Source organism: Narcine bancroftii, chromosome 4, assembly GCF_036971445.1.
Source record: "Narcine bancroftii isolate sNarBan1 chromosome 4, sNarBan1.hap1, whole genome shotgun sequence".
Taxonomy (NCBI): domain Eukaryota; kingdom Metazoa; phylum Chordata; class Chondrichthyes; order Torpediniformes; family Narcinidae; genus Narcine; species Narcine bancroftii.
The window spans coordinates 296,561,059-296,584,610 of record NC_091472.1 but is presented as its reverse complement, the minus strand read 5'-3'; the positions used below and the strand labels follow the sequence as shown (position 1 = coordinate 296,584,610).

The 23,552-nt window shown below is 37.3% G+C and overlaps 1 protein-coding gene across 1 annotated transcript in view; it reads left to right on the top strand.

The window, feature by feature from the left end:
- Positions 1-23,552, top strand: part of galnt13 (polypeptide N-acetylgalactosaminyltransferase 13) — a 256,909-nt gene that overhangs the window by 3,393 nt on the left and 229,964 nt on the right. The window contains exon 2 of the mRNA XM_069935526.1: positions 3,413-3,683. Coding sequence (XP_069791627.1) covers positions 3,542-3,683 — 142 coding nt within the window. The 5' untranslated portion in view covers positions 3,413-3,541. The remainder of the gene's footprint in view (positions 1-3,412; positions 3,684-23,552) is intronic.

Below are 23,552 nucleotides of genomic sequence, written 5' to 3'. Positions count from 1 at the left end.
CACTAGTATTCCAGCTGCAGTGAAATAATCTTGTTTGAATAATGCTGAGGGTGCCATTAATCCTGTGAGCACTAATAATAAGAGGAGCAGATTTTGGCCAAGGAGTGACCAACCCATTCTATTTTGCATATATTAATGTTGATATTACTCTTACAAATATGACATGCATATCTTTAATACGACATATTTGAAAAATCCCACTTTATCACACAGCATGTGTGATAAAGGTATGTTAAATCCCAGCAGACCTGTTCAATACCTTTAAATGCTCAAGAGTTTTCTCACAGCACTGCAGAGTTAAATGATGACATCTTGAAATTGTCTCATTGCTGAGATTAGCATCAGAAATATTTCATCCATATTGTGATGGTATAATAATTTTACGTCAATGTATAAACTCGCACTAAAACCTGGTCTTGAATAGCTCGGACACACGAATGTTATTGCAGGGAGGGAGAACTGGTGCTGTGGTGGAAAAGGAACAGAATGTTGAATTTAAATGGCCTTTGTCATTTTTTTTGTACTGGAAGTGACAATTGCTTCATTGTCAGTGGGAGAGAATTTTCTAACACACTGGGTTGATTGTTTTAAGTGTTTTCATGGCCAGCACAAACAGGCGTGTTTTGCTGTTATCAGGTTTACAGCAACAAAGCCCAAATAGTGTTTTTTTTCTGAACATATTATTTTAAATTCCAGTGTGATTTATCCAAAACTGCTTTTCTCTGTGGACTTGCACAAATTGAAATGTATTGGAATTGGTGTTGATTGGATCAATAACCTGTGATGACACCCAGTTACACTAGGTGGAGCTAATTTTTTGCAAAGGACCCAGCAAAAAGCAAACCAACTTCTCATTTATTAAGCACCTTTTAAGAGGATTTTAAAAATTCTCAAAGTTCTCTCAGGATTGTTTGCAGATAAAATTGTATAAGGATATGTAACAAAAACAGAATCTGCTAAAGTCATGAGGAGGATGCAAAATAATTCTGAATGTAAGGTTGAAAATCTTCAGAAAGAAGAATGAAGATTTTTAAAACTTGGAACCATTGCAGGTGCAGCATGTGGTTGACTGGTGTACAGCACAATTAAGATCACATTTTCATGGGTTTATAGAGAATGAAGGATTTGCAGATCATAGGATAGCTGTGGATTAGTCAGATCTGCAGGTAAGAAAGACTGAGGGATTTGGTAGCACAGACCATGGTCAGCTGATGTCTGTTTATGGAGATGGATGTGATTAGTCTGGTTGAAGCTGAAAACTGGAATGTGCATAGCATGTAAACCATTCAGGGGGAGGGATTGCTTGAACATTCTATTGTCTGCTTTTAGTTTATTCCTTGAATTGTTTCAAAATGTTTTCCATTTTAAGTGTATAATGTGTTGATGAAGTGTTTGGGCTTGAATCTTCACCATTCTTGTACTCTCATCGATGCTGCTCGATCTGCTGAGCTCCTCCAGCAGATAGTTTTGTTTCAAACTTTTTGATTTTTACTGTCATGTCTTCTATTTGAAGAAAGTACAAATTTTGATGAGGCTGTGGTAAATTTTGATTAGGCTGTTCAGAAATAAATAAAGTGGTAATTCTGCTAGAAAGAAACTGCAACTAAGTCCACAATTAGACTAAAAAATTGTTTTCATTTTCTGTATTTTTACAGAGAGTACATAATTTAAAAACCATTAATCAAAGGAATATGGAGGGAAAAAAAATAAGACGATTATATAAACTCAATGCCATAACCGTCACACAAGGGGGAAAAGTAAGACACACTTAAACAATTACAACATGTAGCTAATTGAAAAAAGATTCTACAAATTCTAACCCTTTCCCTTCAGAGGTTATCAGGAAAGAACATACAATTTCACTCACATTTTGGAAAAAAAACCCCCACAAACTTACAAAGCAAGATCCAAGTGACCTTATAAATTGCAGAAATAATTGATAAAACGACCCCATAAACTTTAAAAAAAAAAAAAAAATTGTTATAGAACATCTGATTTATTTTTTTCCAAAGATAGGCATGCCATCATATAAGATAGCCATTGAGTGTAAGTAGGAAGGACACCATCTTTCCATCTCATCAGTATTGAACATCGAGCAATAGAGAAGCAAAAGAGGCTACATGGGATTGAGACATAGTTAAATACAAATCAGGTGTCTTAGCTGATCTAAAAAAGATAATTCTAGGATTAGGTATCAATCCACATGGATATAAATTTTTATATATTTTTCAAGCTGTTCCTGTTTTTGTTTCCAAAACTTTTTTTGATTTACTTGACTCTGTTATTTCTTCGTATATTTGGAAAAACAAACATCCACGTCTTAAAGGTTTCTTTCAGAACCTTAAACGAAAGGTGGTTTGACATTACCTAATTTTAGATTTCACTATTGGGCAGCTGATATTACATGTATCATTTTTTGGATTCATTATAAGGATAGAATAAATGGTTCAAATTGGATTAATTTAGAAATTAACTGCGCTAAAAAAGTTCTCTTATTTCAATACTTGAAGCGCCAGTACTTTTGCTTATAGTGTATCTGATAATTTTGTTGTTAAGCATACTTTGGTTTAAATTTAGAAAATTTTTTGGATGTCATAGATTGTTATTTGCTTGCCCTATTTAATTTAATTTTTTTTCCACCTTCTGTGCAAGAATCTGCTTTTCGTGAAGTTGGGTATCAAATCTGTTCAAGATTTATCTATTGATAATAATTTAGCCTCATTCGAACAACTATCTCGTAAATTTAAACTTACCAAATGCTTCATTTTTTCAATATTTTAATCTTGATTTTCAAAGACTCGTATAAATTTAAACAAACAATACAACCACTTTCAACACAAAAATGACAGTGACAAAATGAGTTCATTTTTATCCTCTCTCCACCCCAATACAACTGAAAATAAAATCCCAAACATAGTTTCTTTAGATATCTACAAATTAGGAATTTTTTGAACTTGATAGTGCTGAGACTGCCTCAAAACTTTGTTATAAATACAGTAGGAATAATCTATGATTTTAAACCAAAGCAAAAAAAATTGATATCAACTATTATTAAAGTCTAGGGACAATTCCCAAGTTAAGATGGAAAAAAAAATTATGGGAGCAATATTTTAAATTTTCATTTTGTGATACTACATGGGATTCTATCTTAAAATTAGTAAATTAGTTCTTCTTTATGTGCCTGACATTTGCTTTTACAATTTAAGGTAGTACGTAGAGCTTAATTTTTAAAAAGTTCTATTGCTTAAATGTACTTGAAATGTGACAGGTGTAAAACTGAAGATGGTACTTTGTTACATAGGTTTGGGTCTTGTTCCTCTCTTGCCGCTTTTTGGGAAGTTTTTTTTGTACCTTTATTTCTCATTGTGGAAAGTTATGTTTTCTGACAGTAATGACTTTTTTTCTGTTACAGCATGTTCATTCAACTACTTGGATTTCTAGGACGGCTGCTTCCTTTCTCACACTGTGATCTCTCGCTGAAGAAGCGCGGCTACACTATTCATAATTACTACTGTGATTCACAGAGAAGAATCCATTAATTATGAGAAGATTCATTTGTTGTAAGGTGGTCTTGGCCACATCGTTGATCTGGGTGCTTCTTGATGTCATCTTGTTACTGTACTTCAGTGAATGCAATAAATGTGATAATAAGAAAGATCGCTCTCTCTTGCCTGCACTGAGAGGTAAGTGCTTTATCTTGATATGCCACCTATTACAAAATTTAGTTTAGAAAATTCAAAATATCCACTTGGCCACAAACTGTGATTTAAGCTTCAAATGTTGAAGTTCTAAATGGGGAAATGATCCTTGATGGAAGTACATCAACCCAAATCAGAAATTTGGCATTCAGCACCACCATCCCCATAAAACTAATCTGCAAACTCTAAGACCTGGACCTCAACACCTCATTGTCCAATGGATCCTGGATTTCCTCACCTCCAAACCCCAATCAGCATGCATTGATGAGAATATCTCTTCCACAATCCCCAGAGCACTACAGGGTATTGTACTTGACCCCTTGCTACTTGACTCGCTTTATGACTGCTTGGCTTAGTACGCTAACAGCACTATTTACAGATTTGCTGATGGTGGTACAGTAGTGGGCTGACGAGACCGCATACAGGTGGGAGATTGAAAACGTGGCTGAATGGTGTACTAACCACAACCTCTCGCTCAAATGTCCTCAAAAGCAAGGAACTGATTGCAGACTTCAGGAAAGGAAAACAAGGTGTACAATCCAATGATGAGGAGTGTGTGGAGAGGGTGAGCAAAGTTAAATTCCTTGGAGTCTCTATCTCAGAGGATCTTTCCGGGATCCATCATTCTTGTGTTATCATGAATTGTTAGGTCTGCTTTGTTCATGAATGAGTGAGACAAACACCAGACTGAGTCGAAATCAGGGTTCTTTGTTCTTTATTACCGGATTGTAACACTTGCGACTAACCATGTTAGTCGGAGAATGCATTCTGCCGTTATCAGCAAAATGGTGATTTTTTATACCCTTGGATACATGCTTAGAACATCATCATATCATTACTTGTCCAATGACTAAAACTGTTGCTATCCTTTCCCTGCTAGCTTCCTGCCTCTCAATCCATCAATGTCTCTCTTATCTTGTAAGTACAAGGATGCATTCACATCTTGTTACAGCCCTGTACAGGGTAACTCCTTACACATTCCCATCTCATGATGTTTTACCTTACAGGAGGCATAAGCACCTATTCTTTCTCAGGAGTTTGGTAGATCAGAAACCTTGGAAAATATAGATGTGTAATAGAAAATGTGCTGAGCAGCTGCATAAGGACCTGGTATGGGGGCACCAAATTTGTCTAAGCAGAAAGCCCTACAGAAGGTACATTAGCCCAGTACATCACAGACAGAACTCCTCACCATTGAGAACATCTAGATAGAACGCTGCTCTCGGAGAGCAGCACCAATCATGAAGGAGCTGCCCCACCCAAGACATTCTCTGTTCTCACCACTACCTTTGGGAAAGAGGTATAGATGACACAGGATATGAGTACAACCAGATTCAGGAACAGTTGATTCCCTTCAACCATCAGACTCCTAAACAACCTACCCAATCAGAGACTCATTAAGGACACTTACTTTGGACATTTATTTTTCTGTATTTGTGCAGTCAGTTTGATTATATTTCTTTCTTTCTTTCTTTACCTTTTCTCTTATTTGTACATATATTTCTTCTTGAATAAGGTTTACTGTTACCAATGAGTTGAAATTCTGCCTAGTGCATAGGAAATAGAATCTCGGGGTTGTATGTGATGTCCTGTATTATGACAGAAAATAGATATGTTTTTGGGAGATAAATTGGGGAAAGGTTTGTTGGTGTAGGTCACATACAAATACTTTAAAACAGATCTTATTTAAAATACTGGAGCTCTGCTAATTCTAGGCATATCGGGGGCTCAAAGCCTTTGCAAGAGCTTTGGAGAGTGCCAAAGAGACTTCACTAATGGATTGTTGCTTACGAAAAGGCAACAGATGAAAGAGCTTGTCATAGCTACAGACAGTCTGAAGGAGGGTCATGTGGTTTTGCAAGCAGAGAGAGTCAAACAGACTTTTTTCTGTGTCACACACACACACACACACACACACACACACACACACACACACACACACACACACACACACACACACACAATGGAACTGGAACAGGACAAGCTTGTGGAAAACCCCATTTGGAAGACAAGTTGTGAGTTCTTAGTTCAGCCTGGTCAAAGAGGATTGGCTATCTAATGTTTCCCTTGGACTAAGAGAAACAAAATGGAAATCTGGTGACCTGAAAGAAAGAGGTTATCATCTGGAAAACCCTGAGGGGGCAGCTTTCTTTGTCAAGACATTGAAGTGGCTGGGTGTCCATCGTACAACAAATCTCTCTCTGAAAACAGACAAGAACCTTCCTGAGCGGTAGCCATTTACCTTTCAATCACCAAAGCCTGGTGAGCTTTATAAATGTTAAATTGTGTGTACAGTATAAGAATTGTCTACAACCAGTGAACTTGGAGGAATGAGAAGTGAGATTGGACTGTGAATCAAAGAACTTTTCTGAACTTACACGCACATTACAAACTCGTGCCCTTAGAATTAGAAGGGAGTTAAGTTAGTTAAGTCAATAGTGATAAGTTAAAGTGAGATTCTGTTTTCATATTTAAAAATAATTTAAAGCAACTTTTGTTTAAGTAACCATTTATCTTGGTGAATATCTATTGCTGCTGGGTTTTGGGGTCCTCTGGGCTCGTAACAGTACGTACTCTGACAATAAATTTGAACTTCTTTATTTGATTCTCTTATGTTGGTGCTTGCTATTGGGAATGTATATTTAAATGATTTTTTTATTTTTGAGAAATAATTGTCAATTATTGAAATCTGTCTTTGGTTTGTGATTTTGGAACATTTTTAATTTATTGCCAAAATGGAATTATTACTTCAACTAAAAAGCAGTGTTAAAGCATTTTCACAAAATACTTTACCAGGTTTATAATCTGAATTGTGTCAGCCTTCATATTTGTAAATCTGATTGATCTCATTGAAAATATAAACATTTCAGTGGGCACAGATTTGTTTGTGATCTTGTACTGGTGTTAAAGTAACGCTTGAGCATTGTTTTGAGTAAATATTGCTCTGGACATTTGGATAGGCAAATAATTCTGGGGAATTTGGATTTGAGTGAAGAAATTCTTGGAGGTGCATTGATAAAATGCAGTTTGCATTTTCTCTGTTGCTATTGGGTTTCTAGCAGAAGCAACAAAAGTTTGTCTCTTGGAAGGTTTGACAGTTTTTTTTGCATATGGAAAAGTATCTGTTTGCATTTGTAATTTTATGTTTTTTGCAAAATCTTTATCCTTAAAGAGAGTTTACATGATGAAGTATCTTGTGCTTTACAATTTCACATTGAGATCTGCTGGTAATAGTTTTATCCTATTACAGAAGCTTAATTTGCCATAGATTAATCACTAATGAAAGTTGTGTTTGCTGCACTTATGGATTCATTAAGATGGGGAAACCCATTTAAAGTAACTTCAGATAATTGTCCAATATGAGTTGGATTTTCAACCTTGCCTGGTACAAAATACTTCAGTGCAAGTTGTGTGTGAACTTCATTAAAGTGCCTGCATAATTTGAAACAGTCTGTACATTTACTGTTTGAGTCCGACATTGTGGAAATAATTGAGAATATGGGTCTCAAGTGAATGAGCTGAAAGAAATTCACACTAGTTTAGAAGAAAATGTATTTTTTTAAAAATCGGGATTGAAAGCTGATGCAGTCCCAATAACCTGCTTTGCAGAGTTTTGAAAGAGATGACACTCATTTTGTCACCTTCCAAAATCTCAATTTTGAGAATAGTTCTTATAGAATGGAAAATAGCTAATGTTACCACATTATGGGAGTAAGGAGAGAGAAGACTGGATGTATAGATCACTTAATCTGACTAGGATTGACCTCTTTTTGTTATCAACACGGTTAATTTGTAGATCAGTAGTGTCTGAATACTTACCTAGAACCCTGTCAAATCGTTTGTCTTTGATCCTATTTTGATGCCAGATAAACCAACTAATTCACAGATGGTGTCAAAAACCAGAATTTTGTAAATTTAATGGAGACCAGATAAAATTAATCTATGAGAGAAACTGTTCCTCTCCTTCCAATAATTTTATTTTATGGGACACATTTAAAGCCTACCTTAGGGGACAGATGATCTAATTGACAAAAGGTATTAAGATGAAATACATGGCAGACATGGACTGGAAACAAATTCTGATATTGGAAAAGGAGCTCCAACTATCTGGCTCCAAGGAAGTATATAAAGTGCTATAAAGAAAAAAAACCGCAAGTATAATACACTACATGCTTATAATATTGTGGGAAAAAAAATATTCTAAGAACTAAACAAAGATATTATGAACAGAGGGAGAAAGCACATAGACTTGTCCTGGTAATTGAAAGCAGAGGAAAGTTCAAGAATAATTAATTCAATTCAGACCAAAGTGAGCTCTGTCTCATATAATCCAACAGAAATTAATGAGACATTTAAAGTTCTATACAAATTTATATAAATCAGAATCCCCAGAAGACCTGACTAAGATGGATGACTTCTTAGCCACTGTTGAATTGCCCAAACTTGAGCAAGAACATTAAGCAAATTTGAACTTTCCTTTACCCCAAAAGAAATTGAAAAAAGCCTTGGGCTTAAATCACCAGGGAAGGACGGTTTGCTGCCAGAATTGTAGAGAGAATTTAGAACTTGGTTATACCCCTCATCATGGAATCATTAATTTAGCATCTAAAACCCAAACTCTCCTGGAATCATTTTCTACAGCCACAATTACTGTGATTCATTTATATTAAAAAAGAGACCCATTAAAATGGTCTTCATTTGGCCCATTTCATTACTAAGATCAGGTTATAAATTGATTTCAAAGGCCCTGGCTAACAGGCTTGGCCAATACTTACTGAAATTAATAAATCCAGACCAGAGCAACTTTATTTTGTAATGCTAATCTGCCAACAACCTATGTAGGCTCTTTAATACTATCCACTATGCAAAGTCTAAGGCTGAACCGAGTGTCGCTGTGGCTTTGGATGCTGAGAAAGCCTTTGAAAGGCTGGAATGCTGTATTCATTTAGTCTTGACATTGTTCCCTTTGCACAGGTCGAGTCGATAACTTTGTCCCTTATCTTCAGGATTTTTTGTCTTGTTTATTGAGCCCTTAGCAGAGACAATTAGATAAGACATGGATATAAAAGGTTTTGTAGCGGGTCGGACGTCACAAAATTAATCATATAGCAGATAATGTAATTCAATGGTCCTCAACCTTTTTTTCTTTCCACTCACATACTGCTTTAAATATTCACTGTGCCATAGGTGCTCTGTGGTTAGTAAGGGATTGCTTAAGGTGGTATCTGAGTAGAAAGAAAAAGTTTGAAAACCACTGTTTTAACCGTACCTAATTGACTTGTTATGTGCATGGTTTCATAACTCCAAAGGAAAAGGGCTAATGACAATTTTTCTCAATCACAATATTTCAGTAACAGTTGGGTCTAGAGCAGTGATTCTCAACCTTTCCTTCTCACTCACGTACCATCTTAAGCATTCCCTTACTAATCACAGAGCATCAATGGTATGTAAGTAGAAAGAAAACAGTTGAGAACCACTGATGTAATCCTATACTTAACAGATCCGGTTAATACAGACTTTATTAAAAGCTTTTGGTGAAGTTTCAGGATACAAGGTAAAGTGGGGGGGGGTGGGGGGGGCGGAGGGAAGTAAAATTATCCCACCAACAAATTTTGATTACACTGAGTACTAGCGAACAATCCCATTCAATAAGCCCTAGGCTGGGATTAAATGCCTTGGAAATAATGGTAGAACAATGATCTTCAGAATCCATACAAACGTAACTACCTCCTGTTACTTAGTAAAACTGAAGAAGATTTGAGTAGGTGGGTGAGTTTCCCATCACTCTAATTGGCAGAGGTCAACTGCGTGAAGATGAATATATTGCCGGGATTGCAGTATCTTTTCCAGCCCTTTCCTATTCTACTACCCCAAACCTTTTCTAAAACCCTTAGTAAGCATGTTGGGCAGTTAATATGGAACTGTAAAATACCCAGAGTATCCATGGAAGAGTTAACATGGGATTATAGATTAGGACGCATCTGGCCACTCAGTTTCAAACAATATTATTTTGTGCCTCAAATGAGATTTATTTCTTCATTTTTTGAGGGTGATGATATCCCTTCCTGGGTACAAAATGGATTGCACTCGCTAAAAGAGAACTTGTACAATGATTATTTATAAATAGAATTCCAGAATTATGGCCAACAGGACAGATAATCTCATTTTAAAAGTTGGCTAGAATATGGTGTGAGACCCATGGATTGTCACCAAAAAAACCTTTAAGACAAAAAGATCTTATACCCATGAGTTTGAACAACAAAATTCTGGAAGCCTAGTATCATAATGTCTGGAAGATTGCTGTGAAAAAGACTTTGTCATTTGATAAGTTAAAGAAGAAATATGACTTGCCCAACAAGACCTTTTTTTTGTTATCTTCAGTTAAGATTCTTAGGGCCAATTTGGGCCCTGAAATTACTTTACCAGGACTCACTGAAATGGAGAAACTACTCCATGAAGGAAATGTATATAAATTTATTTTGAGAATGTACTTTTTATTGATGAGTGAGAGCCCAAAGCCAGGTTTGCATAGATCAAGGGTGAGATGGGAGTCTGACTCAGACACAACAATTGATGAATAACTCTGGTCAGATCTGTCAGGGAAATTTGTTGGCTACTATCAATGCCAGGTCCACTATAGTTTTCTCCATCACTCTACAGAAATTACACCAATATGAACCTGAGTTACCAGAGATGTGCTTTAGGTGTGGTATAGAGGTTGATTCCTTCTTACACTCTACCTGGCTCTGCATGAAGGTGAGACCCTTCTGGTATGACCTTTGTGACATTCTAACTAAGATCACCAGAGTCACCTTCCCAGTCGACCCAGACCTTTGACCTCTGGGAAACTTGTAGATCGCTAACTAATTTCCAAATTAAATGCACAGAAATTGCCTTGTGCTTGGCAAGGAAATGTCTAGCAGTAACATGGAAATCTGACTCCCCTCTCCTTATTGATAAATGGTCTTCAGAAATAAACAGCTGCATTTCACTTGAAAAGGCCATTATAGTCTTAGGAGGGGGATGTAACACCTTCTTAAAAATCTGGCAGCCTTATTTACAAAATATAGGCATCTTACTGTGCCCCGATAGGGTGAGAATCTCTACTGACTAGCCAGCAGACTGCTGTAAAGATTTAACATTATGATACCATCATGTCTCTGTGTTTTACTGTACACGATGATTTTACTGTTTCTTTTTCTTTTCTCCTGTTTAATTGGACGTACAGAGGGGAGGGTGAAGGGATGGGTTTTCTTGATGTTTTATGTTTTGTATGGTTGTTGATTGATACATATATTTAAAATGATAAAATATTACAAAAAAATTTAGTTTCTCTGAGAACTTCAATCCAAGCAAATACAGTGTAGATCGGAATACCTGCTCTTCAGTAATATCGTCTGGCTTTGAAGCTACCATGTAGGCATCTACAAAATGTAATACAAAGAAATTGGACATAAATTGGAAATACTAAGTTTTATGGATGCTCAAATATTTTGGGCCATAAAAAAAATGCAGGAAGCTTTTTTAGAAAGAAGTGCTTCAGATTATTAGTTGGTGAAACAGGGCAAAATAGCCATTTTACCATGGCAACTAATGTCTTTGTGTCACTTTCATGAGAAAGCAAGGTTTCCCAATGGAAAGGAATACATTAATTCAATGTTTTTTGTTAGAGCAATGCACCATAACTAAGATAATTGTAAACATTCTTAAATATTGAATTGTTACATTGTTGGTCAAATAATTACCAACATTTTTACAAGAAAGTTTCATTTATGCATTAGCTTAGTTTCTATTGAATGACAAAAATACTATACTTGCACTGAACAAACATCACTCGCATGATATATAAATCTTAAAGCATTTTACTTTATTTACAGTCAAAAAATTTTCTGTCACATTTGCAGGTTCCTCCCCCTCCATGGAGCAGCTCGAAAGATGAACAATAACATTCTAGATAATTAACCACCCCTTGTCCCAGGTTACAGATAAAGCCTCTGACTAGGGCGACTCTTACTAAGCAAGGATAAGCAGAGACTTTAAGATGGTCACACTACCAGTGAGCGGCATCAACCAGCTCTTCCTCCTGGCTGACACCATTGCCATTTCACACAGCTTTAGTTAAACAGCTGCTATGAGCGAAGCATGCTTCCATCTTCACCAAAGGTTTGTGTTGCATAAACAGATGCATTTATATATAATTATTAAAAAAATACAGAGAACATTTACTTGTACAATTTAACATTTTTAGTCTTATTTTTCATTTTTTTAAATCTATTATTTATTTTCTGGGTTTTTTTTTGCCAGTTGCTTGAATAATGGATTATATTGTACTGAATTTGGAGATGGTGCAGAGGATGTTCATCAGGTTGTTTCCAGGGATGTGGGGGATCAGTCAAAGAGGAGAGATTGAGTGACCAGGGATAAAAGTTGCTGGAATTGAGGAGGAACAAAGGAGGACCATATAGCAATAGGAGGAAGATCATATGGGTGAGAAGGTAAGTTTGAATGTAGTGACAAAAATAGTATTAGCAGAGAACATTCCGTGGTAAGTTTTGATAATTTAGCAAAGTTAAAGCTGATAATGAAGAACAACTTCAACTTCATATTTGGCTAAGACACTAAAAGACTATTGATCATTGAGTAAGGGACATGGCCCTGATGAACAAATCCCAAGAGAATTCTAAGAAACATGGACTTGGATGGAGGAGGTTGTCTGAATCTTCTGGAAATGATTAAGTATGCAATCTGTGAGCCACGAGACACCTCGCTTGAGGTGAGACTAGTTGCTTCTTGCTGTAATTGCATTCTCATGCTTTATAAAGTGAATAAACATTTGTTTTTGCAACTGTATTTGTGTTTGACCTCGGGTCTCTTTTCACAAGGGGATCTTAAGAAATGTGCAAAATTATGCAAGAGATGGATATGATAGAGGCAGGAAGGTTGTTTCCACTGGCAAGTGAGACTAGAACTGAGGGGGGTAGAGCCTCAAGATTTGGGGCCATAGATTTTGGACAGAGATAAGAAGGAACTGCTTTTTCCAGAGAATCTGGAATTCTCTGCCCAAGGTAATTAAATGCATTTAAGCCAGTTAGATAGATCTTTTGCATACAAGAGGAATTAAATCTTATGGTGGGGGGTGGAAACCAGTAGTTGGAGCTGAGTCCATGGCCAGATCAGCCATGATGTTATTAAATGGTGAAGGAGGTTGGCCTTCTGGCCATTTCCTCTGCTTTTATATCTTATTTTTAAAATTACTGTGTAAATACAAGACATTGATTATATTCTTCCCACTTGGCATTTTTTTTTTACTGCATCAGTGCTTTTCCAAGTTACGGTTTGTAGGCATTCATTATAACTGTCGACTTCAATGAGTCAGCTGTACTGTAAAATTCTCCATGTTTCCTACTAATAGTCTCTGGCTTTTTTTCCAACAGTGCTGAATGATGTTGACTGAATTTTAAAAATGATATAATCCTTACTTAAAAGATGGTAAGAGAAAGGGTCAATGGGACTTGTGAGAATTAGTGGAGGTATGGATGATCTTAGTCAAGAATATTTGACATGGCTGAGTTCAGCTCTTTCCCAATAAAGGTTCCAAATGGCAAATGCCAACAGATGACAATTTGGAATACTTAAAATATTTTCAAATTTATTTTTCCACATCTTTAAATTGGGCAATAGGCTTAAATATTTGATAAATGCTTGGATCCCCTTGCTCCAATACGGCATTTGTTTGTAAATTTGTGTCGCAAAAGTGTATTGATATTCTGATACTGATATATGCAGATCCATGTCACTCAGAAGGTTTATTACTCACCAATTGCTTCCTGGCTTTGTTTTCTGCCGGTTCACGTACCTTGGTATAAATTGAGCAAGGTAGACGGCTGACTCTGCTTACGGTATGTAGGATGTTGTCAATATCAATGATCCTCCCTTAGTTCTCTGCACTTGAACTGAGTACCGGCGTCTATAATGTAGGGGAGCTTTGGAGGAAAGAGTTGAGTTACCTTTTGGAAATTTTAGCTGAAGTTGATTGCAAATAGTTTAATTTGCTCTGGATTGGGCTTTATTATGCTTTAAGATGGCCACATTCTTTGAACATTTTTCTCAGATTTTATCATAATTATAAAGAATTACTAATGTTATTCAGCCCAAAATGGAAAGACCCACTTAGTCCTACTGCTCTGCAATTGTTTTCTTCACTGTCCACTTGCCTCGCTTTTGGTCACACCTGGAGCATGTGGAATGGGCTTATTTTGTAGGCATCGGATGCATCCATCCAGGAACCTATTATTACAATAGTGGTCTTGCAATTTTGAACATTTACAAGGAGCCCACAGATCTTAATTATAGTACTTGCAGGTGGGGTTAACAGATGCGCACGCAACCTTAGCTGCGTTTGTGTTTTGGTGTTTTTTTTTGTGAACATTTTGAGGCTGAGGAAATGTTTGCAGATCCACTGTTGCAAATTAGATGCTGATGGTCTGTTGATTGACTTGTGGTTAACTGATTGTTGACGTGTCCCTGAAGCATTCTGAGGGACAAGAACTAAGCACTGACAATTACTACAGCAGACACTCCACTAGTTATATAAGGATTCGATTCCTGTGAGCTGCGCATAACCTGATTTCTCTGCAAGTCAGAAGCATCCTGTTTTCTATGATTGTGTATGTCTTATCACTCAACATACATTGTCTCTCAATCATCCTATCTCTATCCATAAATAAAGTTGTGGTATGTACTGTTTCTAGTCATGAATGAATGCAATTAAGCGTTTTAATATTATTATCTTGAAAATTATTTAAAATGGGAGAATTTTATTGTCAGATTTGCATGATCCAGATTATCCATAACATGGGGAGCCCTATATTGATCCAGATTATCCATAACCTAGGGAGCCCCTATATTAATCCTTCAGGATCAAGAATCATTCCTGCTTGTGCTTAGGGTTTCGAAGTTGCTAATCAATGTGGCAACTGCAAACTCTTCCAGAGATGGGCAGGTTATTGGTAGGGAGTTTTAGTGGTCTGCTCATTTTGGAACATACACAGGGTTTCTGTATATTCTCAATGTATGACATTAAGGTTCTCAATAGCATCCTATTTCTTCTCCACTTTGTGGGTCAGAGATCCAGGTGTTGGTGGACAAAATTCCATATATTAGAGGCTTTGAGCACATCCCTTTTTTTTTGCACTGAGTCATGTCAATAACAACATCCACATATGATCATCAACAATATATACATAGTGACATTTTTTCTTTTCCCCCACTTCCTCTCTCCCCTTCTCCACCCCTCGTTAAAAATCAATAAATGATAAAAAACACTTAAAACAAACAAATAACCAAAAAAAAGAAAAATGTTGTATCGTCTACTTTCACATATTTAAATCTTATTGTGCTCATAATTATGTTGTTTTATGAGATGGAGGTTTGTGGTCGGCATTCTCCGACATATTTTGTGTACGGTTCCCAAATTTGTTCAAATAATGTACACTTGTCTTTCAGATTGTATGTAATTTTTTTCAAATGGAATACACTTGTTTATTTCTGTATACTGCTGCTGTATTTTAAGGTTTGTTTCCAATTTCCAGGTTGTCATAATACATTTTTTGGCTACTGCTAGCGTAATAAATTTTTGGGCTTTGTCTAATTTTAGTCCTAATTTTTTGTCTTTTATATTTTTGGATCTTTTGGTATATTATTGTGATTTTGTTTAATATTGGGTTTAGATCTTCCCAGAAAGTTTTTACTTTTGAACATGTCCAAATTGTATGTAATGTTGATCCAATCTCTTGTTTGCAACAAAAACATCTATCCGATCCGATTGCTTTTTGGGAAATAATTTATTAACATTTGAGCAATTAAAAGATAAATATGGAATTACACAAAGTACAATGTTTACATATTACCAATTGAAAACTTATCTCAAAGATAAACTAGGAAATAGCTTGAGGTGACCAGAAGATAATCACACAATGATAATTTAAAAAATTATTACAAACATGTACATCAAATTGTAATATAAGGAAGAAGATGAAATAAAGTATAAACCGAAACAAAGTTGGGAAAAAGATTTAAACACAGAGATAAAGAACGAAACTTGGGAGAAGTTATGCATAGGAACAATGAGGAACATGATAAATAGTAGATTACGTATGATTCAATATAAGTGGCTACACAGTTTCTATATTACTCCTCAGAAATTAAAAGCTTTGAGCACATCCTTGAATTTTTTAAAAACATCAGCCTGGAAATCCCTTCCTATAACAGTTGGAAGAGAGCATCTTTTTGGGAATCTGGCAAGTGGCCTGCCCAACTCACCCGATAGTGAGTGGTGCTACTGATGTTCTGCTGTGCCCCCTTTCTTCCTTTCAGTAAAAAAACAGGTTGAAGAGCTTGAGTGTGGGTTGTCAGTAGGCACTGCAAATCTAAGCCAATGTGAATGACTGAAATTTTCATAAACTAGCAGATCTTGGCAACCAGCGGACAATTGATGCGCCTTTAACTGGGACTGAGTTTGGGGCCAAGTTCGCCACTTTCACAGCTGGTTGTCAGACCTTGTTATTTAAAATGGGCCATTTGCATTTGCTTCTGCCTGCTTATATTAGGTGTCTTAATGACTTGAAACTTAAGTGGAGTGGTTTGGAATCAGTACATTTAGGCCACATGTGGTCGTGTTAAAATCCCATCCTCTGAATTTTACTAAATTCTCTTTTCCAATACATACCAATAATGGTTTTAGGAAACCAGTGCTTGGGGTTCTAAACAGATTGCTGAGATTGCAATTTTGTACATCGAGTTCCGTTGGAGAAGCTCAATGGTCTGCACATTACTGAAGTGAAGCTTAAGTAGCTGCGAACAACAAATGAACATTTTAAAAAATACTGTCCTGAAAATAGGAAATAACTTTTTGCTTTATTTTTATTAATTTCTAAAACTACAAAAAAATTATAAAACTAGTTTGGGACCACTGAAAATGTGTTTGCACTATTGAAATTTCACTTTTCCTTGCACCAACTGCAAATATTTATCTATCCTTTTATATTTATTATCTCCTTTTCTCTCTGGGCATATAGTGATAATTGAATGTATATGACTGTAGTTGATATATCGTGTGTACCTGTTTAATTGTACCAAATAAGAATTTTGGTGCATCTGTCTTCTTTGGCTTGGCTTCGCGGACGAAGATTTATGGAGGGGGTAAAAAGTCCACGTCAGCTGCAGGCTCGTTTGTGGCTGACAAGTCCGATGCGGGACAGGCAGACACGATTGCAGCGGTTGCAAGGGAAAATTGGTTGGTTGGGGTTGGGTGTTGGGTTTTTCCTCCTTTGCCTTTTGTCAGTGAGGTGGGCTCTGCGGTCTTCTTCAAAGGAGGCTGCTGCCCGCCAAACTGTGAGGCGCCAAGATGCACGGTTTGAGGCGTTATCAGCCCACTGGCGGTGGTCAATGTGGCAGGCACCAAGAGATTTCTTTAGGCAGTCCTTGTACCTTTTCTTTGGTGCACCTCTGTCACGGTGGCCAGTGGAGAGCTCGCCATATAATACGATCTTGGGAAGGCGATGGTCCTCCATTCTGGAGACGTGACCCATCCAGCGCAGCTGGATCTTCAGCAGCGTGGACTCGATGCTGTCGACCTCTGCCATCTCGAGTACCTCGACGTTAGGGGTGTGAGTGCTCCAATGGATGTTGAGGATGGAGCGGAGACAACGCTGGTGGAAGCGTTCTAGGAGCCGTAGGTGGTGCCGGTAGAGGACCCATGATTCGGAGCCGAACAGGAGTGTGGGTATGACAACGGCTCTGTATACGCTTATCTTTGTGAGGTTTTTCAGTTGGTTGTTTTTCCAGACTCTTTTGTGTAGTCTTCCAAAGGCGCTATTTGCCTTGGCAAGTCTGTTGTCTATCTCACTGTACTTAGTATTTATGTATATAACAATAAACTCTCCACTTCATTAATCCACGCAGCAGGAGAAATAGAAATGACATTTTAGTTCTGAGACCCTTTGTAGCATATCAAAATCTTTTCAGCAGTATTTGGACCTGAAATGTGCTGCTTGATCGATTTGAGAGTTTCTGACATTTTTACTGGCAGAGCTACCCATATGGGAACCCATAAAATATTCAAATCCTTTACAGAAACATTTTGGCTGGAATTGTTTCATTTCCAAAATCAATTGTATGCATTTCAGTGAACCTCTGCTGGAAGCAGTCATGCTAATAAATTTGTAAAATTTATTCAATTGTCCTTTACAATACTATACAACTTTGAGTGTGAGATCATTAAATGTCAGTACTATGTAGTATTACCTTATACATTTTGTTTGATGCCAGATTTCCAGGTCAACGATATTGAATGTACCCTATTTTTATGCATCTAATGCACGTGTTATATGCATATTTGACAAATCAGGCACTCCACCCATCCCCCTCCCCCCCGTGCATTTTTATGTGTGCGTGTGCTATACAAGAATATTTTTACATTTTCAAAAAGTGCGCACAAACCGGCAATTTATAGCGGGGAATATAATAGCGGCATTGAAAGTGCACAAGTTATAGCGGCCATGTGAAAGTTGCACCAGCAATTTATAGCAAGCGTGGGAATGTTATAGCGAGCAGGAATGTAATAGCGTCAATGAAAGAATGTGCACAATTTATTGTGGCATGTGGGAAATTTTGATCTTGGGAATATAAATGGGATATTCTGGTTAGGCCACTGCCCCTTATTAATGTTGATTGCCCAGACCTGACCCTGAGCGAGAGGGTTAACATATCAAGTGCTTCTAATTTGAGATAAAATTAGAATTAAAATCCTGCTTAACTCTGAAGCCTGTCTTCAATCTATTTAATTGATTCCTCTCCAAAGCTTGTTAATGTTTTTCAGTGGGATATCAACTATATAATGGGTGATTGACACCTCTGGGAGAAGTTGATTTGGGTGTTTGATAATCTGGGAGATTATCTGTGGCAGATACTGGTATGTGCTTAGCCTCATGTCCCATTTGGAATACTATATCCACACAGTATATGCATGTTCGTGTTACGCAAACATTTATTTTTACACGATTTATGATTTTCTGTGCATAATATGGTAATATTTTACTATAGTTAAATGTAAACAACTTTAAAACTTTTTTGGGGATTGCTATAAGTGATGCTGTTGAATTAGACTTTTGAAACTTTGTACAAAAGAAAATATTTTTGGAATCCTTAAGTGGAAATATGTCAAGCTGGCCTTACTATAGGCCTTTTATTAATTTTGGTGAAAATTATTGTGAAGATAGAAGCTTGCAGGAAAAATCAAATGTTTCTATTTTAATTTTTTTGGTTTCTTTGAGATATTACATACACAGCTGAATACAATTTGATTAATATTTCCTGATTACCATCAGAATCTATGCAGTTCAGTTGCTAGTAAAGGAAGAAAATGCAATTTTTAAATGTCAGTTTGTTTACGCATCTTGGTGGGTGCAGGCATTACTCTGTGAAAGAAAATATAGCAGCAAAGAATTTTGTAGCCCAAATTCTAGTTGTGATTCGATTTATTTCTCAGATTGTTCCAGATGAAAATTTGTCCTGTTGTTAAATGTAACGACCTGAATAAGCTTTCCATTGTACTTAGCTGATGATTTTAGTTTGGGACAAATTTTTTCCATAGCTCCAAAGATTGGCAATTCTCTTGGGAATCCATTTTCAAAAAATCTTCAAAATTGAAAATATTCATATTAAAATGAACAAGACAGAATATGTGGAAATGCTCTTTGAAGTGGTGCAGAGTTAGAAGTTTGTGGCATTTTCTTAAATAAGGGAACCATTCTTTTCCTTCTATACAAAGAACACTTTCATGCTTGTGTTAGTCAGTATTGCTCCATGTGACATCAAAATTTGCCTGTTTTCTTTCTTTGGCTTGGCTTCGCGGACGAAGATTTATGGAGGGGGTAAAAGTCCACGTCAGCTGCAGGCTCGTTTGTGGCTGACAAGTCCGATGCGGGACAGGCGGACACGGTTGCAGCGGTTGCAGGGGAAAATTGGTTGGTTGGGTGTTGGGTTTTTCAGCCTTTGTCTTTTGTTAGTGAGGTGGGCTCTGCGGTCTTCTTCAAAGGAGGTTGCTGCCCGCCAAACTGTGAGGCGCCAAGATTCACAGTTTGAGGCGATATCAGCCCACTGGTGGTGGTCAATGTGGCAGGCACCAAGAGATTTCTTTAGGCAGTCCTTGTACCTTTTCTTTGGTGCACCTCTGTCACGGTGGCCATTGGAGAGCTCGCCATAGAACACGATCTTGGGAAGGCGATGGTCCTCCATTCTGGAGACGTGACCCATCCAGCGCAGCTGGATCTTCAGCAGCGTGGACTCGATGCTGTCGACCTCTGCCATCTCGAGTACTTCGACGTTAGGGATGTAAGCGCTCCAATGGATGTTGAGGATGGAGCGGAGACAACGCTGGTGGAAGCGTTCTAGGAGCCGTAGGTGATGCCGGTAGAGGACCTATGATTCGGAGCCGAACAGGAGTGTGGGTATGACGACGGCTCTGTATACGCTTATCTTTGTGAGGTTTTTCAGTTGGTTGTTTTTCCAGACTCTTTTGTGTAGATGTGGGGGGGCTGGTAGTCATGGTGGGGAGCTGGCTGATGGAGGACCTCAGTTTTCTTCAGGCTGACTTCCAGCCCAAACATTTTGGCAGTTTCCGCAAAGCAGGACGTCAAGCGCTGAAGAGCTGGCTCTGAATGGGCAACTAAAGCGGCATCGTCTGCAAAGAGTAGTTCACGGACAAGTTGCTCTTGTGTCTTGGTGTGAGCTTGCAGGCGCCTCAGATTGAAGAGACTGCCATCCGTGCGGTACCGGATTTGCCTGTATGTACCATCTTACCACATTGTTCTGTTGTGATACAAGTTCTGACCTAATCTTTTTCATTAGGAAACCACAATTTTAAGTCATGGGTGCGAACTAGATGGCTTTTCGGTAGGAGTGTAGGACTAATTGGACTGGCTTGTCTGCATCACTGACAAGTAATAGTTTGGCCATTGCATTGTTGGAGCTTCTCTGGAAGCATTGTATCTTGAGAATGCGGAATGACCAAAGGAACTGCTCACACTAACCATCAGAAATTCTTATATTCACAAAACAATATTTATTTATTTGTATACATAAATACTTGTCCTGCATATATACTGTTTTTCTGGATTTGTGCTGTCTGGTTGTGTGTCTGCGTTTTTTGTATCAAGGACTGGAGAACACTGTTTTGTCAGGTTGTACTTGTACAATCAGATGACAATAAATTTCGACTCGATTGCCTCATTCCTCAAACCAGTGAAAAAAAATTCTAAAGATTGACTGGATTTCTCCTTTATCCTATTTGAGAAAATATCCTTGTTAGTTTTGGTTTTGGACTGTCTCTTTCAGCAAGCCTTTGTCTTCTGCTTTTCCAGTCTGCTCTTGTTTTTTATTTTAGCATGTATTCACACTGCAATGTTGTGAGAGTGACAAAACAATATCTTTCCCTCACAGGTATGTCATGTCCATGAATGTCAGCAAATGATCTTCACCCTAGATGCTTGATTTGCTATTAATTTTACCTTGTCATTCAAATAGTTGGTGAACAGAAATGAATAATGCCCGACCATGAAGTTTCTGCATGAATGTTTTTAACTATATTAGAATTACTGAGGAAAACCAACACATCCAGGAAACTATTAAATCATTACTAAAAGTGAGTAAATCATGTATCCTTTTTCATCTTTCCCTGTAATGCTGAATATCAACAAAAATTGTTTGTTAGATTCATGTCCTTTGTGAACTGATACCAATCCCTTTTCCTCATTTGGTAATATTTAAAAAATCTCTCCCTTTGTCTTATCCATATGTTTATTTGCCATAGTGAGCCTTTCATACAATTCTTTATTTCAAAACACTGCTGGAGAAACATTACATTTAGTATTTAAACATGAGTGATAGTGAGGAACTCTGATTAGCATCAACTCCAAGTGTAAATGTAAAATTTAATGTGAAAATACAATTGATCCCTGCATTCCTAGAAAATGATCTGTGTCACAATTTGCTGTAATGTGAAGCTGTCATCTGCATATGTGTCAAGAAATGCAGGTTTATATTTTGTAACAGTGAACTTTTGTTATGTCCCAGATTCTTGGTAATGATTTGTCAATTCTGTAAGGAAGAATTTCTGTTATCCATACTTCTGTGATGTGGAGCCTCCTGTGCCAATATAATAAAAAGTGGGCTAAAAAAATTGAGAGATTTCTCTAGCCATGACTGTCTTGAAAATGTCAACTTGTAATTGCAACAAAAAGGCTTAGAAGAATTCAAGCAAGTGACCACATTTGCATTTGATTAGAGCTCAGCTGGGAGCTGCAATTTGTGCTCAGTTAGTATGCGTTACAGACTTGAAGAATGTGGAATTGGAAATTAAGATTTAGATAGGGATGAATGTGGTAAAGATCTTTTTAACTAATTGGTTTTCTGAGACTGGCAGACAGAAACAAAAGGATAATTAACTCCTGCAGTGAAGGGGATGGTGTTGAAGTTAATGACCACTTTTGACTTTAAAGTATTTAGCTAAGTTTGTGATTCTGTAATGGCCTAGGCCAGGGCTTCCCAAACTTTTTAACTCCTGGAACCCTTTTGAGGTGTACTTGGAAATCACGGAACCTCAATCGTTATTTATGGTTTAAAAGGCCTGTAATATAAATAAATAAATATAAAGCCTATACAAGCATATATTAAAACAAAGTAAATAAACTCACCCGTAGCAGATTAAATTTCACCTAATGTGACAGAGTATGTCGATATGTTTTTGGGAGGTAAATTGGGGGAAGGTTTGTAGTGTAGGTCACATACAAAAACTTTAAAACAGATCTTATTTAAAATACTGGAGCTTTGCTAATGCTAGAGATGTCAGAGTCTTTGCAAAAGCTTTGGAGAGTGCCCTAGAGTCTTCACCAATGGATTTTTGCTTACAGAAAGGCAACAGATGAAAGAACTTGTCAGAGCCGCATATTGTCTGGAAGGGAACACTGTTCTAAGAGGGTCATGTGGTTTTGCAAGCAGAGAGAGTCAAACAGGTTGTGTGTGTGTGTGGGAGAGAGATCAGTTCTACAGTGTTTTGGTCAGCAACAGCAGCTGGGACTGGAATAGGACAAGCTGGCAAGCTTGTGGAAAACCCCATTTGGAAGATAGATTGTGAGTTCTTAGTTCAGCCTGGTCAAAGCCCTTGTGGTTCATGCAAGAGGAGAGGAAGGTTTCACTTGAAATAAGAAACAAAAAGGAACTCTTTGGTGACCTGAAAGAAAGAGGTTATCATCTGGAGAACCCTGAGGAGGCAGGTTTCTTTGGCAAGACACTGAAGTTGCTGATGGAAGTAAATGTAGAACAAACCTCTGTCTGAAAACCGACAAGAACCTTCCTGAGTGGTAACCATTTACTTTTCAAGCACCAAAGCCTGGAGAACTTTATACATGTTAAATTCTCTGCACAGTATAAGAATTGCTTGCAACCAATGAACTTGGAAGAATGAGAAAGGAGATTGGACTGTGAACCAAACAACTTTTCTGAACTTACACACATATTACATACATGTGGGCTTAGAATTAGAAGGGGGTTAAGTTAGGTTAGTTAAGTCAATAGTGATAGTGTGATTCTGTTTTCATGTTTAAAGATAATTAAAAGCAACTTTTATTTAAGTAACCATTTGACTTGGTGAATATCTATTGCTGCTGGGTTTTGGGGTACTTTGGATTCGTAAAATTTTATTTTCTTCACCCAATGCTTGACTTCCAAGTATAAACACCATTGTAGTTCACTATGTCATCTTTGTATGTTCCATTTTACATAATTTTTCCAAGTAAC